The sequence below is a fragment of the Talpa occidentalis genome, unplaced genomic scaffold (assembly GCF_014898055.3).
Source record: "Talpa occidentalis isolate TD23 unplaced genomic scaffold, MPIMG_talOcc4v2.1, whole genome shotgun sequence".
Classification (NCBI taxonomy): Eukaryota; Metazoa; Chordata; class Mammalia; order Eulipotyphla; family Talpidae; genus Talpa; species Talpa occidentalis.
Genome location: NW_026555331.1, coordinates 71571736 through 71595719, shown reverse-complemented (window position 1 = coordinate 71595719; position 23984 = coordinate 71571736). Strand labels below are relative to the sequence as shown.

Genomic DNA, 23984 nt, shown 5'->3' with positions numbered 1-23984 from the left:
GTGTCCCTCATCATCATTGTCAGATTGACTTTGCAGAGAAAGAGGACCTTTCCTTTTTTCTCTGCACACATGTTGCCTTCCACTGGGACACAAATGTGCTTTGGTCTGACAGAGTGTAACTCAATCCTGGGTCTCTGTGCTCCCTCGGTGCCATCTGTCATTCTTGCTTACCTCTACCAATTATTTCATCATTCACATCATAACCACAGAGAAAAGGGGCCCCCAAAAGCAGGTAGTCCATTCCTGAGAGCTCTTTATCATCCTACCCCACCCTTGGATTATCAAACATTGCCTGTACCACAAAAAAGGGATGCCTTGGAAACCTGCTGTGAGCAAGACAGCCTTCCTGTGCCTTACAGAGACTGAAGGTGACTTTGTTTATTATTCCTAGAGCCCAGGCTTAGCTATTTTCCCCTTCATGTCAACACAGTGGTATTTTCTCAAAGAGAAGAAAAAAAAAAAACAAACTTTGTTTTGCTCTACCACATAACTGGCAATCCCAAGATAACAGCAGAGCTCATTTGGTTGGTTCTTCCTCCTCTCTCATTACTTAATTCTTTTGCTGTTTTCTCTCCTCCTCTGTACTCACCCTGTCTCCCTCACAGTCAGTCATTTTCGTGGTGTCACCCATGAAAGAACAGTTATATATGTGTGCATGGGGCCTCAGACAGTGAGGACTATTACCATCCCATCTCAGCACTTTCCTTAACTGTTTTTATTTTAAGGTGATGGTATTCTCTAAAGAGAGACATTTACAGGGGCAGCTTAATCTGTTGCCAGTGATCCCAAGACTGCATCGAGTTCACCTCTGTTATCTGAACCCCATATGGGGTTATTTTTCATAATGTTTTGTGAAATGATTAGAAACGGTCAACAAAAGGGGGAGGTGGTGGCTTTCTGGCAGGAGTAGACCAGGTGCAGACATCTGGAGGTTCCATAGTCTAGACAAGTAGGTAAGCACAAAAAAAGTTGGGCCTGTATAAGGAGTGGGGAAGTTTTCACCTGGTGTAAGTGTGAGTTCAGATATGTATCCACACATGTTCCTACATGTGCATGCACACACACACACACACACAACCATAGCTCAAATTAAGAACAGATAGAAAGGATTCCTTTAAAGTAATCTGTGTACTTCTAGATGCTTTTTTTTCATAAGGAGAAATTCCCTGGGTGCTCAACCAATAGAGATTCCATTTTGAAAAAGTGTCAACATCCTATAAAAATAGATGGTATTTTGAGCTGAGAAATTGTGCAGGGAAGTTATTTTAGCCTGATGTAATGAGGACTCCCTTAGTCACCTCTTCATAGCAGCTGAACTGCACCTGCCTTGGCTTCTTCCAGACATGCCCACTCAGGACGCTATTCCTTGGAGGAACTCCAGTCAGTGGTGCTGAACTGAATGCTGTGTGGAGCCCATAAAGGCCAACTGAGAGAGCACCTCTTATCACAGCTATTCTCAAGAACATGCCACTAAATAAGAAGACAGGTCTCAGATGCCTGAAGTACAGCCAAAGCACACAAATCTTTATATGATAAATGGTCTGTGTGTAATAATTGTTCACACCTATTGAACATGTGTTATGTGCTGGGCATCACTTTAAATGCTTTCTTACTTATGTAAGTCTTTACAAACTTCTGTGACAGATACAATGTTGACCTCTATATTGTCATTGAGTAAAATGAGGTGCAGCATGGATAATTCACATGGGTGAACATCAAGAATGGGCTCCCTGTCCTTTCTGGATGCAGAATCCACTCCGCTTCTGGCCATGCTATAGTCCTGGGTGTTTGAAAAATCTTCTGGAGATCCTGTGCATCCAGGTGTGTACCCCATTTCCTGTACATTGCTTAGGACTTTTTGCTCAGCAACCAGACTTGGAAGCATGTGTGTAGGACCCTGGGGGATATAGCTGTGAGTGCAGGGTTTAAGCAGAGCACAAGTATCAGGACACCTCCAGCTCAGAAAAGCTGCAGCAGCCTTGCTAGGTTGGGGGGCAATGCTACACCTACCCATGGGTAGCTGGGAGACAAGCAGTTCCCCATCTTCCTGCTTGACTTCCTCCTGTCAAGATTCAAATAGTCAATACAGTCCCTTCTCTCTCATTTTCTCTCCCTTACCCTGCTTCCTGCCCCTAACGGGGTCCTGATGCAGTCTTAAGTTGTGCTGTATTCTTCTTTTGTACTATGACAACACACACACACACACACACACACACATGCATGCACAAACACACGCACATACACACACACACACAGAACCGGGCTTTCCCCTTTCAGCATGTGAAGGGATTTGATATTCTTGCATTCTTCCCCAAGAAGCAACAGGTCTTGACAGGGCATGTGGTTGGAGCAGCTGCCTGCGTGCCTCAGGTGGACGGAGGCAGGCCAAGAATGGAAGGGGGAGGTGTAGGGTGGCCAGAATCCAGTCACTTGAGAAAGGAAGAATTCAACCCATAATAATCCCCTGCCCTATTCATATAGGTGCATCTTTTTCACCCCACCCAGATGCTATCTGCTGTGTGACATAGCTCTGGATGGCGAGGAAAAAGAAAAAAAAAAAAAAACAATGGACACAGACTCCCCCCAGCATGTGGTTTCCCAGAAAATCTCAGAGCTCATGATAAGTCTCTTATCTTTTATTTTTTTTAATTTTATTTAAATTTTATTTTTATATTCCCCATACAATTGCAACCCACTTATTTTGACCCCAAGCCCTCCTTTCCCCACCCCCCACCCCCCATAGAGTGTCTCTGGTTCATAGTTGTTTGTTGATTTTGATATTTTCTTTCTTATAGTTATTCTTTTTCCTGGTCCCTTATTTAGGTTTTCTAGATGCCTGCTATGAGTGAGACCATCCGGTATTTTTCTTTTTCTTTCTGGCTTATTTCGCTGAGCATGATTCCTTCCAGCTCCATCCATGTTGCTGCAAATGCATGAGCTTACCTTTTTTGATTGCTGAGTAATATTCCATGGTGTATATGTACCACATCTTCTTGATCCAGTCATCTATTTTTGGGCATTTGGGTTGTCTTGGTGGGTGGTCTCCTCTGCCTGCCTTTCCACAATTCCTCCACCAGTCCCGTACCAGTACCTCAACCAGCCCCTCTGGCAGCCCACCCACCAACCTGACTCAAGCTGTCCTACGCAATCCTCTTCCTTTCCCCTGGTGTCTCTCTCCAGATTGGGTGCTCTGAGGAATTATGTGACTTGCATGTTCATAGAGGTACAGTTTTGAAAGAACCAGATTGCGCCTCATCATATTCTCTACTTTTTGTTTTAGGCCTCCTTCCCCCAACACATCCTTTTAGAGCTCACTAGATTTAGCTTCTGTTTCAATATTCAGTCATAGAGCAAGTCTTCACCTTTCTGTCCCTTCCCCTTTGTTCCTTTGGTCAAAGACACAAAGAATGACAGTTCCCCTTGGCCAAATCCTGGGAGCTTACAAAAGGCATATGGCTTTATATTTTTTCTCCTATTTCCAGCTGAATATGACAGTTGCACGTTAGCAAAACTTTCCTCTGATCACAGATCATGAGGGACAGTGACTTTTAGGACTTTTTGCTCAGCAACCAGACTTGGAAGCATGTGTGTAGGACCTGGGGGATTTAGCTGTGAGTTCAGGGTTTAAGCAGAGTACCTCTGAGTGCTGACAGTGTGTGCATAACCCTATTGGTTCCTGGGATGTGTCAAGATAATTCAAGTGGCATTTAGAAGTTCTAGTGCTTTCAAGTACTGAGTTGGGAGACCTGGGCAGTGGGTAGATTAGGCTGGGCTGCTGTACTCCAGGATGGATGAAAGTGGAAGGGATACCATGCCCCATGGGAAGGTCAGGAGGGCAGAGCTGAGTGGGAGGAAGATGTAGGTGTAACTCCAAAGCCCACAGATTTCCTGTGGTCATCACAGCCTCTGGACACAGGAGCACCCTCCCGGGAGTGGGGGACAAACTCTGCACAGAGCTGGAGACCAGTCCAACATCATGATTCTCATCCCCCTCACACATTCTGTCTCCTTGGACTGGAGCTGCCCGTTTGTGTGTCATCAAAGCCTCCAGAACTGAAGACTCCACCAAACCACTCCCTCCTTCCTTCTTTCCCTCACTGCAAACCATAATCTTGTGGCAGACAATGAAGTTAGCACAACTACTCAGAAAAACACATGGCTTTGGAGACTCAGGACAAGTCCCAACTACACCTGCAGGTTCTCTTTTCCTGAGGCTGCCAGGTCCTGGCTGTGCTGCACCTGCCGCAGGCGGGCTCCTCGCCTCAGTCACATCCCTGGTGCTGGGGTGCAGGCCCTGGCCTGTCCCACATCCTGCTCTGCCCTCTGATATCTGCTAACCCCTCTCACTGCTAGCAGACACTGCAAAGTGAGCCTGTTACTCTTAGATCCACCGTTTGACTTTCTATTATAATGTAGCTCTGAAATAGTTAAGTGCCAACTCTTGATTTTACTTCTATCCCTTTGTTTTCTTTTTGAAAAATTGTGCCATAAAAACACTTTTCCCTACTTAATCATTTTCTTTTTCCCTGTCCTCCTCCTGCTCCTCTCACTCTTCCTCCTCTTCCTCCTGCTCTCCCAGACTACAACAGGTCTAATTTCTTAGATTGTTTGCTCCTTGTAGGTAGAGACAATGGCCTTTGGGCAAATCCTTTTTGTCAGCACATGCTGGCAAGTATGTATCATGCATAAGTTCAAGCAGGATGGTTTTCAGGGTCCTTAGAAATAAGGGCAATGCCCTTACTTCTTAGTCAATGACCAACTATAATTTCTAGGTTGCTTTGTTCTTTTTTGCATTTACATGAATGAAAATGTTGTACAGAGTAATATTTAGAAATTCAAAGTGGCAAGCAGCCTATTTTGCACCTAGTAAAATTTACCCTATCCAATTTAAGAAAATAGCAAGCAGACAATTTGGCTACTGGGAGCTCACATAAAGTGAATACAAGTTCATATTTATTTAATGAGATTTTAGACTTCTATGCTTTCTTACAAACCATGAAGCCTATTAATTTCTTTTTAATATTTAGCATATTAGAGACAGCAAAATCAAAATTTCAAGTCTTTAGTGTGGGTTAATCAGTACTATAGACATGAGTAGTATTGTACTGATTGCTTTAAAATTAATGGTGGCACAAGGGGTTAAGCATCAGCAATCGTCAGCATTATGAAGCAATCGCAGCTACTGCAGCATGACTTCAATCCCCAGCCTGGGAGGTGACCCACATGGCACAGCAGACTCCTCCTGTCTTGTCCCCTGTTCCCCTCAACAGTGTATCTCAGTAGATCTGCCTATTCTGCTCCTCAGTCTGTCCCTGGTGAATCCTCTTCCCCGCATACATCTCTGGCCTGTACCCTAGTTCTTGTATGCATACATAAATAAATCTTTAAAAAATAAAATTAATGATATCTCAAAGGTTGCAAGATAAATTCAAGGAACTCTGATGAGTCTATTAAATGGAAGATGTATAACTGAGTTTGTGATGAGAGAGATGTGTATGTGTGTTAGTAGGAGGAGTTATTTCACTAATATTAATTCTGAGTGTGTGATATAGTCAAGGAAATTTCTAGTGGTTTAAACTGGTGTTTTATTGGGTTTCTTGAAATTTATTTGTCTAAATATATTATATTATGAAAGATAATTCAGAGATAGCCTTTAACTTCCTTTGACCACCTAAGTAACTTAAGGAACTTTGCAATGAAGAACCAGAAATGGGCCTCCCTGGTGGCACAGCGGTTGAGTGCTGGGTTGCAAAGCTGCCCACAGCCTCTGCAGTGCCGGTTCTATCCCTGGCCACCTGGCGAGGGTCCCACATGGTGCGCAGACCTCTCCTGCCACCCGCTGCTCCCCTCAGCAGTGTACTTCGTCACTCTGCCTGTTCTGCTCTCCGCTCTGGCTCTGGTGAATTCTCTCACCCTCCTGTGCCCAGTGTTTGTATAAATAAATAGATATTTAAAAAAAAAAAAAAGAACCAGAAGTCAGGTCTAGGTTTTTGTTCATTTCTAGATTGTTTTCATCTTCTCTAGTCATTAATATGAACTCTTAGTGAGAATACAAGCATACCCTGAGATGTCACCTAGTTCACTGTTTATGTATATATATTTGTGTGTGGGGGAGTGTAATATGTTTATATATATGCATATATAGAGAAACACACACATACAGTAATCTATACATTTATGTCATACTTCACAAATGGTATCATAGACATTATCTCTTTTAGCTCTTACAAAAACCCTGTGAGATATGAAATACAATAGTTGGTGTAATTTATGCCTGTAATAGGGTTACCATAAATTCTATTTTACCTTGGAAAATCTTAACTTACATTCTCCTGATAATTATCAACATTTCTTTCTCTCTCAATATCATTCCAGTTAGGGGCCTCCCTGATGGTGCGAGGGGTTAAGACGCAAACTATGAAGCTGTGTGCAGACTCTGCAACACAAGTTTGATCCCCGGCTGGCCAGGGAGCAACCCACATGGCACAGGAGACCTCTCCTGACTAGCCCCCTGCTCCCCTCAGCAGTGTACTTTGGTCAGTCTGCCTGTTCTGTTCCCTGCTCTGTCTCTGGTGAATCCTCTCACCCCCCACACCTCTTGCCTGTACCCCAGCTCTTGTATGTATAAATAAATAAATCTTTAAAAAATATCATTCCAGTTGGGATTATCTCTAGTTTTATCTATATAACCCTTTTCATATATCAGACTTTCAAAGTTTACATGATGTGATATCTTGTGAAAAATAAGAGAGTCTAGGTTAGAACTGGGTTGGAGTTAGGTTTACTGGCTGTTAATTCTTGGCCTAGTTACTGACATCTATTGTCATATCACAATTTCTTTTTGCCACTTGTTTACATGGCCTCTTATTATTGGCATCCTCTTCTCCAGACAGAAATCTTTCTCTGATACCACCCAAGATGGAACAGAGAAACATTCATTGTCCTTCTCATTTGAGGAGACCAGTCCTTTCCCCTCCATCCCAAAGGATTTCTGCCATTATCCTCATATACCCTTGTGTCTCCCTTCTACCATGGTCAGTTAAAACCTCCCTTCTGATTGAGCTGAAATTGGGGACAGAGTCGGACACTCTAGCCACCAGCCACGTCTCTCATACATCATATCTACATTCTTGTCAAGGCAAGGTCCTAGCCAAATATCTAGATTTCTTGGTTTCAAACATGTATATCCCCTTATATACAAACTGGAAGTATCAAATAATGAAAGAAAGAAAATTTCAAGGTGTGTTCAGATGAGGGGGTCCCCTAGAGAATTATCTAATATATATATATATATATATACATACAATTTATATATTGTATATTACATAGCACCACCAGGTAGTCTGGTGGGGGCAACTTAAATATTCTTCAGGAAGCCAGAACACTCAATTGCTCCATGTCTGAGTGGTTTGATGGCAGGAAGAGTGGATATTTCCAGGCAAACTCTTTAATGTTATAACTAGTTAAGGTATGAATCTTGGCTTTGCTCTTTAATGGTTTTGGACATTGAGGGTGGTGCTCCAACTAATCTTTTCCTAAACTTCAATTTCCTCAATCTACAGAATGGAAATAAAAAATGTTTATGTTTACCTCTTACAACAGTTGTGAGAAATAAGAGCTAACTGATGTGGAATAGTCAGCATAATACATTCAACTAAAGTGCTCTTAGACTTTGCATGATGTATGACTAAGATTATGGGTGTTTTACTAAACTTTCTAACTCTACTGAGTTTCTCAAGTATCCATTAAAGAAGACTTGACCTGAATGGTTTTAGTTAATGTTCTGGCCTATCCTACATTTTGGGGCGATCTCTTCTACCCAGTTATTATGCTGCTTGCAGAAAATGATTTCCTGTTTCTTTTCATGCCACTTTCCATCTACATACACACTGTTGCCTGGCTCTGAGTTTTTGTGTCCTCTCAGTTCATGTCACTATATTCAAGACAGGGATGGGAGACAGGTAGGTGTACCTCAGGTTAAGGGAAGAATGATCTATGTTTCATCCAATTTATTTAAATGCCTTGTAAGTTTACAGGTTTCTCACCCAGGGAACTCTGTGAGTCTGACTGGGGTCACATAATAGGGCCACTGTGGAGCTAACCAGGCAGGAGGCAGTAAAAATAAACAAGAGGATGTGTGTCTTGGGGGGAGGAATATTTTCTTGATGGAATAGGTAGGAGGCACAAGGTACACAGAAAACCACAAATTACCACCAATGGAGCCATGAGCAATTAACAACTGCATGGGGTAATGACACTCTGATAGAGATATTTCCAATGTGGAAGCAGGCTTTGTTTCACTCAGGATATTTCACTGTCAGGCTTCCTTCCTTTCTTGCTCTCCCGTAAAACCCGAGCAAGTTTCCTTGAGAACCATGACAGAAGGGAGCTTTGATTTACTGTGTGTATTTGAGTTGGCTCCTCCTTCACTTGTAACTGGGACTGGAAAACACTCCAAACAGAGTGTTTCATTCTAACAGAAGGCATCACTGAGTCAGAAAAGACAAATGCATTTCTTTTACCTCTTTTTGAGACACTAGCAACTAGTCTTCAGAGTTCGCTAAAATGTAATTTATCTATGCATGGGTTACTTTCTATTTCATTATGTATCTTTCATAGTCTCTCTCTGTCAAATGCCAGTCCTACCCTTTCTTGCCACTCTAGGTGAAAATTAACCATCAGGTCTGGATAGCTATGGGAAAGTTTGGATAACGCTGAGGAATCAACATAGATGAAACTCAGTCAAGAGAAATGGAGACTAAGAGACAGATCACAGGGAACTTTTCCAGGTGTGATTGTCTTTTTACTTTAAAAGTGTATTTGATTTTATTTCCTGTAACAATCTCCTTTAATTAAAGGTAATATAACTAATTTTGGAGGCAAGGGGAGGGCAGGAGGACTTACATGAATCCAAACATGATGAGTGGTGACAGAATGGTTGCAGGGCAAAGAATCTTCCTATCACATCTAGAACAAGGTGACAACAGGGCAATTGACTTAGTTTATGTTAACCTTTATGGCTTTGCACAAAGTGGGAATTTAGTGAATGTTTTGGATGATTTTATGTTGCAAGCAATTGCAGGCTTGGCTTCTTACAAGTGCGTTCTTGTACCCAAAGATATTTCAGGTTAAGAATGTAGGACTACCAGTTTTTAGTGGAAGTTTTTAAATCCTACAGTTAGGGAAAAAAAACAAAACAAAACAAAACAACTATTAATCCCTAAATAGAATCTCTCCATGCAGCTTTCAGAGTAATATGCACCTCTCCCAGATGGGCTCTGGGGAGCTAGTGAGAGGAAGGTTATATATGCAATCTTCCAAATTATAACTGCTCATCCCATAGTCTTAATCCTGGTGCCTCAAAGGCAGGTGAAGACTAGACTGAGCAAAGCTGGTTGCACTGAGGAGAAGGAGCTAGGACAAGCCAGACAACATGGAAGCAATGTCCAAAACCTGAAGTTCAGAGTTAAGAGGAAAGATTTCTCTTTCCCAAAGGTACTCAGTGTACTTGATGACTGCTACTAAATTGAGTGAATTTTCAATGTTCACATCAGTTATAAATTGCAAAAGTACTAGTAAAATTAAGAAACTCCATAAAGTTAGAGGTAGTAAAAGAAGGAAATGATTTGGGCAGATTATGGTGAGGAACAGTAGAAGGAGTATGTTATATACTGTAATAGGAAACTTTATGAAAAAGCTCACGGGTTATTTATAATCAAGTACCCACATCATCTTAAGTTTCACTAAAATTACTTAGAATTAAACATAATCTTAGTTTTAAATAATGTCAAGTAATGAATTTACATGGATTATTCACATGGAAGTTAATTTTTACTCAACCTACAATAAAAAATTTAGGTACAGATGTGCAAGATTAATTCCTTAAATGATAAGATCATGGTCAGTTAAGGGCCATAACATTGGCAAAGAAGTTAAAGAATGAGGGAATCGGTGTTCTCATGCATCAGACACAGCAGGCCCTCCTGAACCAAAGATGACAACATGTGTTGGAAATCTCAAAATAATGTAGGCCTCTAACTGAACATTTCAACTTTTACAAAAACTTATCCACGTGAGTAAGCAATTATGTTTGCATGTGAAAAGAGTTATCTACAATAATAGTTTATTTGGAGAATACTTACAATAAAATATGGGTACAATTTAAAATTTCACAGCAGGGGGGCCTCCCCGGTGTTGCAGTGGATTGAGTGCTGCGCTGTGAAGCTGTCCGCAGACTCTGCAGCACGGGTTGTATTCCCAGCCAGCCAGGGAGAAACCCACGTGACCCAGCAGGCCTCTCCTGCCTTGCCTGCTGCTCCCCTCAGCAGTGTCTTCGGTCATCTGCCTGTTCTGTTCCCCACTCTCTTTGGAGAATTCTTTCACCCTCCCATGCCTCTGACTTTACCCCAGTTCTTGTATAAATAAATAAATCTTAAAAAAAAGGACAATATTTAAAAATAAATAAATAAAATAAAATAAAATTTCACAGCAGGGAAGTGATTTAATGAAGTCTGTCCACATGGAATATTATGTAGCCATAATAAGGAAGTCCTTAGATAAACATGCAATTACCTGAGAAAATGTTTATGAGACAGTGCCATATAAAAAGGCAGCTTACAAAAAAGCATCTCATTTGAAAAAAGGGATAATCTACAAAAGAAACAAGAATACAGGGCCTTCCCGGTGGCGCAGCGGTTGAGCGCTGGGTTGCGAAGCTGCCCGCAGCCTCTGCAGCGCTGGTTTGATCCCCGGCTGCTCCCCGGCCACCGGAGGAGGGTCAGTGTACTTCGGTCCTTCTGCCTGCTCTGCTCCCTGCTCTGGCTCTGGTGAATTCTCTCACCCTCCCACGCTTCTGACTGTACCCAGTGCTTGCATAAATAAATAAATAAATAAATAATTAAATAAATAAATCTTTAAAAAAAGAAACAAGTATACAAATAAATGCCATAAGAAAGTCTGAAAGAATCTACATTACAATATTGACAATTGTTTTAATTTTTTAAATTTCCTACTTTGAACCACTATTATTTTATCAGAAAAATGCAAATTAAGCAATTAAAAGAATTTTCTGTTACATTATTTATACCTACTAAAGATAGAAAAATTGTGTCAATGTAATAATTAACATTTTTGTGTACTTAAAGCAGATGAATGTTATCAATGCATACATCAATATGCCAGAATTTATAAAAAAATGTAAAGATGAATTTCTTTCCAGTTTTATGGAGAAATAATTGACATACATCAGTGTGTAAATTTAAGGTATACAGCATGATAGTTTGATCTGTAGGTATTGTGGAATGATTACCACAACAGGTTCAGCTAACTTCAATCTAAATATTAGAATCTAAAATTGCATTTATTTGTAACAATCCTTTTTTTGTTGTTTTACACAATATACTCTTTTGCTTAACCTTCTGTATTAACAAAAGGGATTTAGTATAGCAAGTAGTATCTAAATGTTAATATATGAACAGAAGCAGAGCTATCTATTCTGTGCAATACTTCTCTCAGCTGTTTTCATGAATAAACTAAAGAATAGTAGCTCATCCTAGGCCTATCTCATGCTTCCATCTGATGCCCACAGGCACCTGGTAGGCAGCAATAGGCAGGTGTGTCTTCAAGAATTCATGGCTAATGTGGTACGGTGTAATATGATCTCTAAAAAGGGGGTGCACAAGGGAAATCCTGGATGGTAAAATAGGATGGATGCCACTGACGTGAACCCATGGAGACAATGGAGTAGGGTTGCCCATGGAGACAATGGAGTAGGGTTGAAAGGGAGAGTTAGTGGGAACCCAAAAAAAAGGGGGTCTTTGCATTGGACTGCAATGGTGAAGAACACACAGCTGATTCCTGAGAAAAACTGTGTTGCCCAGGCACCATCTATTAAGCCCAAGACAGCAATTTCCTCTTCCTCTACCTGTCCTGAGTTTAGATTTATCTTGTGGGACTTTCACTTGTCAACCGATAATATTTACTGACAGTCTATAATGTGCAGAGAGCTCTGCTAACTGTTATTACAGATTAAAAAAAAAAAAAAAAGTCTGAAATGAGATACCTCCCCCCAGAGGCCAATGATCTACTCAGTTTGTTACTATAAAGGCTCAAACAATGGGGCCTCCCTAGTGGCACAGCGGATTGAGCGCTGCACTGTGAAGCTGTCTGCAACCTCTGCAGCATGGGTTGGATTCCCGGCTGGCCAGGGAGATACCCACATGGTGTGGCAGACCTTTCTTGTCTCTGCTCCCCTCAGCAGTGTTTTTGGTCCACCTGCCTGTTCTGTTCTCCACTTTGTCTCTGGTGAATTCTCTCAACCTCCCATGCTTCTGGCTTGTACCACAGTTCTTGTATAAATAAAATAAAAATCTTTAACAAAATTTAATAAAAAATAACAGATTAAGATAAATTATTTATCCCTTCCATTTCTTTGAATCTCTCTTAGTGTTTAGTAGAAGGTGTTTAATGCTAAGTGCCAGAATTATCATGCTTTTGATGGTCTCTCAACTACTTACTGCTACAAAGGAAATTGAAAAGTTTAAATGATTTTTAAATGTATACCCAACATCTTTAGGACATGAAGAACATTTGCCTTACTAGTTAATTCATGACTGTATAATCTCTCTACTCATTTCATTAATACAAAAGCTTTACAACAGTTATGGGCTTCAACAGATATGTGGTAATTTTCTCTAGAAATGTTTACTTGTTTTGCCAAACTCAACAATATCCAATAGGGAACTTCCTGTCTTTCATCTATTTTACTTGAGTTTTCACCAAACTTGAATGGCATAGGTAAGTGACCTATCTCCTATCCCCAAATTTAAACATCTTTCTGAGCTTAGTAAGAAAACAATACACATGAGCCTCCATTCCTACTTGTTTGAGAAAACAAAGACATTTAGGTATTCACATGTCATTGAATTCATTTGGGTCTTTGAATACTTGGGCTTCAAATTTCATCTGGTTCTGTAAAACAAAAGTGTTCAAATTAGTACAGATCTCCAAAGAAGGTAGAACAAAACTTGTAACACAATTTTTTTTCACTCATGGATAGCAATGGTGCTGATCATATTCCAAACACAAAGTTAGGCCTGAGGCCACAAAGATTAGCAAGACTATATGACCATTTCTCCAGGAATTTCCATTCTAAGAGGGAGAAATCAACCAGAGACTGAATAATTTAGTTAATTACAATGAGGGCACCAAAAAGGTGAGCATGAGGTAGACACTGGGGAAGTAGTTAGGCCATAACCATGCTTGGATGAGGAGCAGAGGCATCTCAAAGATCAGAGAAGCTGGAAGGGATTTGGAACAAGGAACAAGGGTTGATGATGGAGGAGAGGTAGTTAAAGTAGTCAATGGCATTTGAGTAGAGATGGGAGTCTAAGGCATGTGAAGATCTAGAGGAAAACCATTCTGGAGAGAGGCCATAGTAAATGCAAAAGAAACTAGGGAAGAATAGCAAGGCAGCTAGTGTAGTTCCAGTGGCAAGAAAGAATGAATGATAAGAAATGTGGTTGGAGAGAGAAAATGCAGATTTCAGAACTCACTGGGGGGTACCAAGCAAGGGAAAGACATTTAAGATTTTAAATACATGGGATTTTGTGAAGAATAATCAGTAGAAGCAAGAACTAATGATCTAAGCCAGGTGCCAGTTGATAGAGTCTTTAGGTTGGTCACCAACAGAGATGTGGAGAAGAATTTATATCCAAGGATATATTTTGAAGGAGTATCTAGTAGTGCTATGTGAAAGACATTAGGAATGAATCCTATTTTTTGTCTGAACTGAAAATATGGAGGTGTCATTTATTGAGATGGGGAGACTAGGGAAGGGGCAAGTTTTGGGGTAAAAATCAAGAGATTATAAACTGAAAATGCTGGGTAGGGAGCTCAAGAAACAGATATTTTGTGCCTCCCTGAGAGGTTAAAGTCTCAGTGCTATCAAGTTATAGTCAGCCTCTGTGGCCTGAGTTTGATCCCTGGCCAGGGAGCTAACCCATATGGTGCAGCAGACAGCTCCTGTCTCCCCTGGTGCTCCCCTCAGGAGTGTATTTCAGTAGATCCACCTGTTCTGCTCCCAATTCTGTCTCTGGGGAATCCTCTCACCCCCACTCCACTGCACCTCTGGTCTCGACCCCAGTTCTTGTATGAATAAATAAATAAAAATAAATCTTAAAAAAAAAAAAAAAAACAAAGATTGCAGTGGGGGTTATTTAAATGGTAACCACCTTCTTAAAATCTTTCATTGAATCCTCATGACCTTCAAGACAAAATCCAAGCTCTAAGCCTCACAGTAGTCAGTCCTTCTATATTTTCAGTGTCAGTCTCATATCAGACCAAATACTCTTCTAAGGTAGTTTCATTTATATCTCTTGTTAAACTCTCATTCATATGTAATAACCTTTGCTTGGATTATTCATCTCCATTTTGATCTGACTGTCTTTAGAAAGCCAGGTAAACCTTCCATGTCCCACTAATCATTCACATATTATTTCTTTTTTTAATTTATTTATTTTTATACAAGAACTGGGGTACAAGCCAGAGGCATGGGAGGGTGAAAGGATTCACCAGAGACAGAGTGGGAAGCAGAACAGGCAGACGGACCAAAAACACTGCTGAGGGGAGCAGTGGGTGAGACAGGAGAGGTCTACTGCACCATGTGAGTATCTCCCTGGTTGACCAGGAATCGAACCTGTGCTGCAGAGGCTGTGGACAGCTTCACAGAGCTGTGTTCAACCCGCTGCACCACCGGGGAGACCCCACATATTATTTCTTTCAGCGGGTTTCAACTGCCTCATTCCATTCAAATCTCTAGGAATTCTATCTAGCATCACATACTTAGTGAATGAACTTGAATAAATTGCCTGAACTCTCTGAACCAGTATTCTTATTGGTATTCTTGGTAAAATGAAGTAGGGAAAATAGTAACTACTTCACAGGATGTGAGGGAGATTAAAGGAGGTGATATGGGGCATAGTTTATACACATTGCCTGGTATAGATGAAGCATTATATAAGTAATTACTATTATAATAATAGTTATCACACTGTTGTGTAATTATTTTCATGTTGTTTTTTTCCCCCAGGAAAATACTAGTCTTTGAGTGCAATCATTGAGATTTTCATTTGTGTTTCTGGCATCTATTAAGCCTTAGTAGTTGTTTTTTACATGAATGAATGAATGAGAAGTAATAGTACTGGGCTATAATAGCAAAATGAAATGAACAAGCAGCTTCTCTTTCAGAGGATTCTCTCTATTGAGAAGTTATTCATTGTGGGTTAATGTGATTCATCTGATCCATTACTCACAAATTAAAGGTTATTGGACCTACATTATATTTTGAGACTATTCAGTGAAAATAATATAATTACCTTTGGATCAGGTAGACATGGTCCAAAAGCTTCTAGTAACAGAGTTTCTTCTCTTACAGCTTGTTCATAGTCTGCAAAAGACAACTTCCCATCATGGTCATAGTCCTGGGCACGGGGGGGAAGGTGACAAAACATTTGTCAGTCAACCTGTAAAATATTTATTGCAAATATATCCTGGTTTTCAAGGTCAAATGTTAGCAGATCTTAGTAAAATAAGTTACTGAACATTAAAGTTGAAAAGAACTTTTATTATTATAATGAAAGAGCAGAATCCAAGTATTTTATTTCACCAAGCAGAAAACTGGTACTTATGTAATTATATAATTTGAATTCTTTTTCTATCCCATATATGGCCTTCAATTTCAATTTCATTATCCATATTTACCATTTTCTTAAGTGTTATTTCCACCAAATCTTTAATTCCTTCATCAGGATCTTCTTCAGAAGGTTGTTTGAGAAGGCTATTCTTCAACATATGGAACATTTCCTCTTTTGAAATAAATCCATCACCATTCAAATCAAAAACTTCAAAACAATCTATAAAAATAGCAAATTATGAATATGATACAATCACTAAGGAAATTCTGCACTCTGATAAGGTTTTCAAGACCACTTAGCCATAGAAAAACATGCCAAGGAACAACAACTTGAACATTTTCATTCTGAACCTCTTGGAAAACTGATTGACATATGATCCTTAATAGGTCATCAGATTTAATTAAGAATTTGCTAAGAATCAGAACATTGAATCAATATTCTTTCATTCTATGGCCAAAATTTATGTAAGGAAATGTGTAAGCTCTTTAATATATAAATGAATGCACACATAATGAACATGCGTTGTGTATGTCTTTATAGTCTTGCTTAACATGAATTATCCTCAGAACCTTTTGATTTTATTTTTTATTATTTTTCAACCCTATCATTAACTTGAATTTACTTCATAAAAGGGACTACTGGGGATTCAAGTCAAAAAACAAGCAAACCTTCTATATTGACTGGGTTGGAGGTCACCGATTTAGATACTTTAGATAGAGTAATCATAATATACAAACCAGTAGGATAACCTGAAATCTTACATTTCATTTTCTCTTCCAAAGTTCCTCGAAGAAACAATGATAATCCATAAATCCACTCTGACACACTTACGCAACCATCGTTGTCTTTATCAAAACCTCGGAATACTAAGATGAGAGAGAAGTACAACATAATACTTGTGCTGCAATTTTTTTCTCAGTAATGAATCTACTCATTTTTAAAATTCAGGATCCTATGGTCCAACATTCTCAATGACAAAGGAAGAAACTAAGATACTATAACATTAAATAGACACATGCAGTGTCTATGGAAAACAGTATGCAGATTTCTCAAAATTTTAAAAATAGATTTACCATAATTTCCAGCAATTCTACTCCTTTATATTTATTCAAAGAATGTAAAAATGCTAATATAAAGGGATATATACACTCTGATGTTCATTGTAGCACTATTTACAATAGCCAAGTTATGGCTAATTGCCTAAGACAACCTAAGTGTACAAATACAGAAGAGTGGATTAGAAGATGTGGCATATATACACAATGGAATACAGCTTTTAAAAAATATGAACTCTTGCTATTTGATAACATGGACAGAACTGGAGGGGACAGTGGTAAGTGAAACAAGTCACAAGGAGAAAGGCAAATAGTGGCTGGTTTCTCTTACATGTGGAATATAGAGGAACAAAACACAGGTTCAGATTAAACAAGCCAATAACCAACACTATAAATCTGACTGTAGAATTGAAGCTACAATACAGAAGTGGGAGAGAGAAGGGCATAGTGAAGAAGGGGCATGATGGACTTTGATGGAGGGTTATGGGTGCATTAGTGGTAGATGTGTTGTGGCACATGCATTTGGAGGGAATGATCCTACAAATTAGACACATTGCTATAAACCAATGTCACCTTAATTAAAAAAATAAAAAAAATTAAAAAAATAAACTATCTATTAAGGTGGAGAGTAAAGTGAGGAGCGAACACCATGGACTATGGTGGAAAAATACTGGTGCCTTGATGTGTGTGAGGTATTGCAACATATATCTGAAAAGGATTGTTCATTCACCTTTGGGACATATACAGAGTTGTTAACCAATGTTATTTCAATAAAAAGTATATATAAAACTATTCTATTTATAATTTTACTAAGTAGAAATATATATTATATATGTATGAGTTTCTGATATAAAGTGAAATCTAATCATTCCAACTTATTTGTCCTCTTCTTAGATACACAAAGATAAAAACACAATTTATGTATGAGTGAAATGGAAATGTAGAACATTAAGCTTCCTACCAAGTATGTACAAACTCCAAACTTTTTTTTTTTTTTTAGTTATGCTTATATTTGGCCAGTTTGGATCTTGTGATTTCTTACCTCTGTCCAAAATCATGTCATCTGTCATTCCAAATGTTGTGTGCAGGATGTTTCTAAATGCATTACGATCTAGTCCAATGACGACACCTGGTCGCTCTGTTACGTCTCCCACCAAGTTATAAAAAAGATTGATGAGACATTTCACTTCAAATTTATTAACTGTCAAAGAATAAAATTGATAAAGCAAAATGCATTTTAATGTTCAGTATCTGACAGAAATTGCCATTAATGAGTTATAGATTAACAACACCAAAGCCATCAATTACATAGTTATCAAAAAATGACTAAACTGCTTTGAATTTCATGACATTAAAGTTAGTAGAAAATGCCCCCTAAAGTGCTAGAAAATGCCCTCCATTAAAATAAGTAGTCTTTCCTCCAAACAAGGTGAATATGAAAGAAATGTACATTTAATCACATTAGGGAAAAATAGTATTAGCCAAGTTATCCAAATAATGATTGTGGGTTTAGATCCTAAACTTTACAAGGCAATAGAAATGTGGTTCAAAGTTAAGCAGGGTAATGTTTAAGAATGCTAACCTCCCTCTGGTATTTTTATTTTAGGCATTCTTGATATTTACATCTTAACTTTTCCTGGAAATAGACAGTAGGCTCCTGAAAACCCAGCAAAAATTTTCATTTCACACTAGTCTTCAGAAATTTAAAAGTCATCTTCTAAAAAGCAGAACATTTATTTTCCAATAAAGAAGTGCTTAAACATATTCTAGCACCCACTGCAGTTCTAATGGAAGATGTGGTAATTAGAGAAAGGAATTTTCATTTTAAAAAATGTATACACACACGTGTCCTTGCCCAAATACATAACTGCATGAAGGTTGGTGTATACTCATACTGAATTAACTGCTTGTGTTCTAATCCCCATTTGAGGTATGTAAGTGAACAGTATTATTGCCTGTCATTAGGAACATGAAAGTGCATTTCAATATGAAGTATAAGTGGACGATGGAGAATATTTTATTTCAAAACAAATCAAAATTAAGTTCAATATTTTTGCAAAGAAGGTCAAAACCTGTGTGCATATAAAAGAGGACAGAAAATAAGTATGCAGTGACCACAAATCCTACAAGTCTTGACAGGCCTGAATGTGACCTCTGATTTTAAGTACCACAATTAAAAATAAACTTTAGAAAAATCAATCAAATAGTAGAATAGAATATAATGGCTATAATTCTAAAAAGTTGCTAACTGCTTTAGAAAATGACATGCCGGTTCCTCAAAGGAGTTAATATAGAAGCATTATGTTATCTAATAATTTCATTTCTGTAAATAAAATCCAAATGATGGAAAGCAGGAACTAATATACTTGTATACCAGTGTTCATAGCAACATCATTAACAATTACCAAAAGATGAAAAGCAACTGATTTGTCCATCCATGGGTGAATGGATAAGCAAAATGTGGTATATACAAACAAAGAAATATCATTTAGCCTTAACAAGGAAGGAGATTTTGATACATGTTATACCATGGATGAACTTGGAAGACATTATACTGAATGAAATAGGCAAGACAAAATAAGACAAATATTGTATGATTTCACTTATATGATGTAGCTAGAGTGATGAAATTCATAGAGATGGAATGTGAAATGTGGTTGCCAAGGGCTGGGGAGAGGGGGAAATGGAAGTTATGGTAAAATAAATAGAGCTTCACGGGCCTCCCTTTGTGGCGCAGCGGTTGAGCGCTGGGTTGCGAAGCTGCCTGCATCCTCTGCAGTGCCCGTTCGAAACCGGGCTGATCCCAGGCCACTGGAGAAGGGTCCTGCATGGCGCGCAGACCTCTCCTGCCGCCCGCTGCTCCCCTCAGCAGTGTACCTAGGTCCTTCTGCCTGCTCTGCTCCCGCTCTGGCTTTGGTGAATCTTCTCACCCTCCCGCACTTCTGACTGTACCCAGTGCTTGTATAAATAAATAAATCTTTTTTTAAAAAAATAAATAAATAGAGTTTCAGTTGGGAAAGAAGAAAAAATTCTGGAGGTGAATGGCGATGATGGTTGGGAAACAACGTGACTACACTCAATGCCACTGAGTTATACTTAAGTTGGGTAAAATGGTAAGTTTCATGTTATGTATACTTAACAGCAAAAAAAAAGTTCTAAAACTAAAAAAAGCAGTTAGTGGTTGGGGAGGAAAGTCTGCATGAAGAATGATGCACACTGTTCATGTGTATGAAAAGGGATGTTAATTAGATATTTTTCATCTCAGTTGAAATAAATATTAAAGGGTATTAATTCATTACCTGAAGGACCAAAGACTAACCATTAGAAAACTGTTCTTAGTGAAATGTCTCTTAAACTCTAGAATATAATACTAAATTAAATTAAGGGAAATTCAGGAATGGATTTTCATCTTTTTGAATTTGTCTAAGTGTGTTTTGTGTGTCATATCTGTAAATGGTGGATTAACTGTTGATCACTTAAGATTCTTTCTTCTCTGATTCTGTAAATTTTAGCCATTTCATCCTGGTAGGATATATCATCTGGCAACTAAAAGAAATCTGACTTTAAAGGAGAGGTCCTCTGTTTAAAGAAAGTGAAAATTTTTAAAATGTCCATGATTTGTTAACTATTTCTATAGACTTTAATTAGTAATCATCAAGGATTCTAAGGCTCACTTAATTTTTTATATCAAGACAAAACAAAAAAGGGTTGACTTTTTTTTGCCATGTTTTGACTGTTCACAGAATTTGTTTGCAATACATTGCAAAGTTACTGAACAGGGACTAAATCAAATTCAGCACTGTATGTAGCAATTATTGTTATAAGTACTAATGTAATGAGAATTATTCAAAATATTTACTGCACGTTTTAAGAAGATCTGATCTTTACCCAAGAATGGAAGAAAAACAATAAAACAAAAATATGATGGCAATATGATTATAACCACAATAAAACCTTAAATCACAGGATGCCTTTTAGATTCTAACAAATTTAAAATACTTAAAACACCATAACTTTTACTTACAGAACCACTCATCAGCTTAGATACTAGGAGCAATCAGAAGACATAGAACCACATAAAATATATTTTCTTCTTCCTTTTTTGTACAATGGGGATGTTCTCTGGATTAGTATGTTATCCATTTTTTCTCAAGTGGTCAGAGCACAATTTATAAGCTTACTCGTGTGAATGTCTTCCTCATGTAGACCATACTCCATAGCTATATTGCCCAGGTACAATTCTGTTTTTCTATTCAAATATAACACTAAAGTTACTTAAGAAATTCTAGGACCTTCTTTTAAAATATGCAATTGCAGCAGAAATCTTTAATGGGGCTCATCTTATCCCTGTAAAGTCTCTTTTGTCTTGCAACCACACCAACAACTGGAAAACATAAGCCTAGAGTGGGTAACAGATTCTTTACCATGAGTTTAGCTTTGCAAAGCTCCTTGCCTTCCATACACATCTCCTTGCTCTGAGATATAAGCATCTGTGGTGCTTCAATTGCTATGGCTATTCAGCCACTGATAAATATCTAGCCTTATGGATATCTTGGTAAATTTCCAGATCTTAGGACTTGCCAGTTTATTTGCTCTAAAAAGAGCTAGCAAGTGGGTATTAGTTGGTTATATTATTGTTCTTGAATCTAGTGTGTGTAGTATACACACCTGCGTTTGAAGTCAAAACCACATGAGTCTTGTGGATAAATATGTCATATTTCTATAATGTAAGTTAATGAAAAAGTAAGAAGGATAGATCCACTTAACACCTTTGAGAATGACCCAGAGTCAAAGCAACAACATCAGCAAAAACAAAACAAAACAGAAGCACGTTTCAAGGGTGTGGAGTAATAGGAACCCTCACACACTGTTGTTTGGAAAGTAGACTTGCCCAGCCCCTATGGGAGACAGTATAGAGGTTTCCTCAAATGTTAAAAACAGCTCTAACATACTATTTAGCAACTACACTCCTAAGTACTCCAGGAATGCAGAAATAATAATTTGAAGAGATATATGCACTCCTATGCTCTTTGCAACATTATTTAAAATAACCACTTTATAGAAACAATGTAAGTGCCCAAGAACAGAAAGATAAAGAAATGTGATACATATACAGAATGGAAAACTACTCAGCTATAAAAATGATGAACTCTTGCCATTTGACAACATAGGTGGAAATGGAGGGAATTATACTGAGTGAAATAAGTCAAAAAATGGCTGGAATATAAAGATATAAAATAAAGGAACAACTAATACTAATCAAAACCTTAGAAATCATTACGCTAGAAATCTGACTGTAAAATTGAGACCACCAAAAAGGGGATGGGGAGAGAGGAATTGAAAGTACAGAAGGAGCACTATTTTGAAGGACTCCTGGTGGGTGTGGTGTGGTAACATGCATTTGAAAATGTGTGTATTTCTATCTCTAAATCATATACAGTGTCACAAACCACCATTACCTTGATTAAAAAGAAAAGTACAATAAAAAGTAACTAAATAAATAAGAAGGTTGGAAAACAAATAAAATTAATCGTGGGAGTGTAGTACTGGATGCCTGGATACCTGATTACTGATCCTAAAGATTCTGAGCAGTTGTGGGTGCCAGCCGCAAGGTGCTAACACCCGAAGGACACAGGGTGGGGCTTGGGGATTCCCTTCCAAACATTTCTTTAGTGGGTGGGAGTAGAGGGTGCTCCACTGGCATTCAGGTTCTGGATGCAGGGAATATGCCCAAGGGCAGCACAGAAGAGCGCTTGAGACCTGATCCAGGAGCCCCGCCCGGCACTTGAATTTTACTTACAGTGTTTGCAATTTTTAGTTAAGGTGTCTGTCAACTTCTGCAGCTTCTTGCGGTTCATGCCAGGCGCTCAGAAAATCCAGCCTCCGCAGGTGTCTGGAGGCACGTGCGTGCTTGGACCCTCGCGCGCGCCCGGGTTAGAGCCCCATCTCCACACTAGGGCGTGTGGGCGGCCTGAATACACTGTCTGCCATGGCAACGTCTCAGCCTGTTACTGATTGGCTCTCGGGATGGCAGGTCAATGCGTTGCTCTAACACACAACGTGGCCATGGCAACGACTGGGACAGCTGCCAATTGGTTTCTGGGACCAGAGCACTCGGCCCCACTTGAGAGTCCCAGCCAGGCACTCTGCGGACTGTTCAGATTGCTGACGTTGGGAATTTTAATTTTAAGTTTTTGCTGTCTTTTGAGTTCACAGCATCTTTGATTGTACTGTAAATCATCAAGGTTTAAAAATATGTTGTGTACGCCATGTGAGGGATGTTTTGTGTAGTTAGCATTACACCACGGGAGGCTTAAGGCATTCAGGGTAATCTGGGGCCTCTTGGAGGGACTACAAGAATATGCAGGTGTGTTATTCAGTGGATTTTTTCACCAATTGCAGGACCTTGCTTTTAGGGATAAAGCACTCTTGGTTGTCAGTCCTTTCGCTAAGATGCCGGGAAGGAGTCTGGAACAAGTTGCCTTCAAGTTTGTGGTGATGTTAACTGAGAGCCAGAGAGACTCTTTCCATCCTACTCTCCTGTTTTCCTTTTAATCTTGGTGGTGGAAATGGAAGCTGTTAGTGGAATCAGGGAAAAGCCAATGACATTTTTTAAGCCAGTTAAAGAGACAGCCCCTTATAGGAACAGGCAGGCAACCTGCCCCTTAGCTATGGGGTACAGCACAACCTCGCTTTTCTGGAAAGCATCCCAGTAAAATGGCTTCTTTGCTTATTTGAAAGGCAGGTCTGTGACTGCCAAGAAAGGATAGTCCTTGCATTGCAGCGTGAGAGGACTTTTTGCTCTTCTTAACCACAGATGAGACACTCTTTTTGAAATATCAGATAGCAATAATATGAATTAGCTCAGCCAGGAACACAAAACGGACAGTATTCTTCAGACGGGAAGAAGTTCACAGGGGAAAATGCCTTTGAATACAAACTATTTTATAGTATGCATACTGTGTTCCTTACACTGAAAGCAGAACAGTTCTGCCAACCATAGGTAACAATCCAAAGTGAAGTAGTTTTAGTTCTGTGGGCTCTGATTCTTCTTCCATGTTATATCTGTTTGTTGCATGAAGACTTAGGATGCTGTTTGTAGAAAAAATCAAGAATGCTCGTTAAATGTAGTAACTATATTATTCTAAAGCAAATTCCCTAAAAAAACAGTATGAAATGATAGTGATTATGAATGTGCAACAGTTTACTGATTAAATAATAGTCCTGTGTGTCCTCT

General features: G+C 39.0%; 1 protein-coding gene across 1 annotated transcript; it reads right to left on the bottom strand.

Moving 5' to 3' along the window:
• Positions 1-12479: 12479 nt before the first annotated feature.
• CLXN (calaxin) lies at positions 12480-22708 on the bottom strand. The gene is made up of 6 exons (XM_037509918.2): positions 22548-22708; positions 17790-17948; positions 16454-16558; positions 15760-15911; positions 15375-15479; positions 12480-12969 (listed from the first exon to the last, which is right to left on the bottom strand). The coding sequence occupies exons 1-6, from the start codon at positions 22603-22605 to the stop codon at positions 12910-12912; spliced, it is 639 nt and encodes a 212-aa protein (XP_037365815.1). The 5' UTR covers positions 22606-22708; the 3' UTR covers positions 12480-12909.
• Between the last annotated feature and the right edge of the window lie 1276 nt (positions 22709-23984).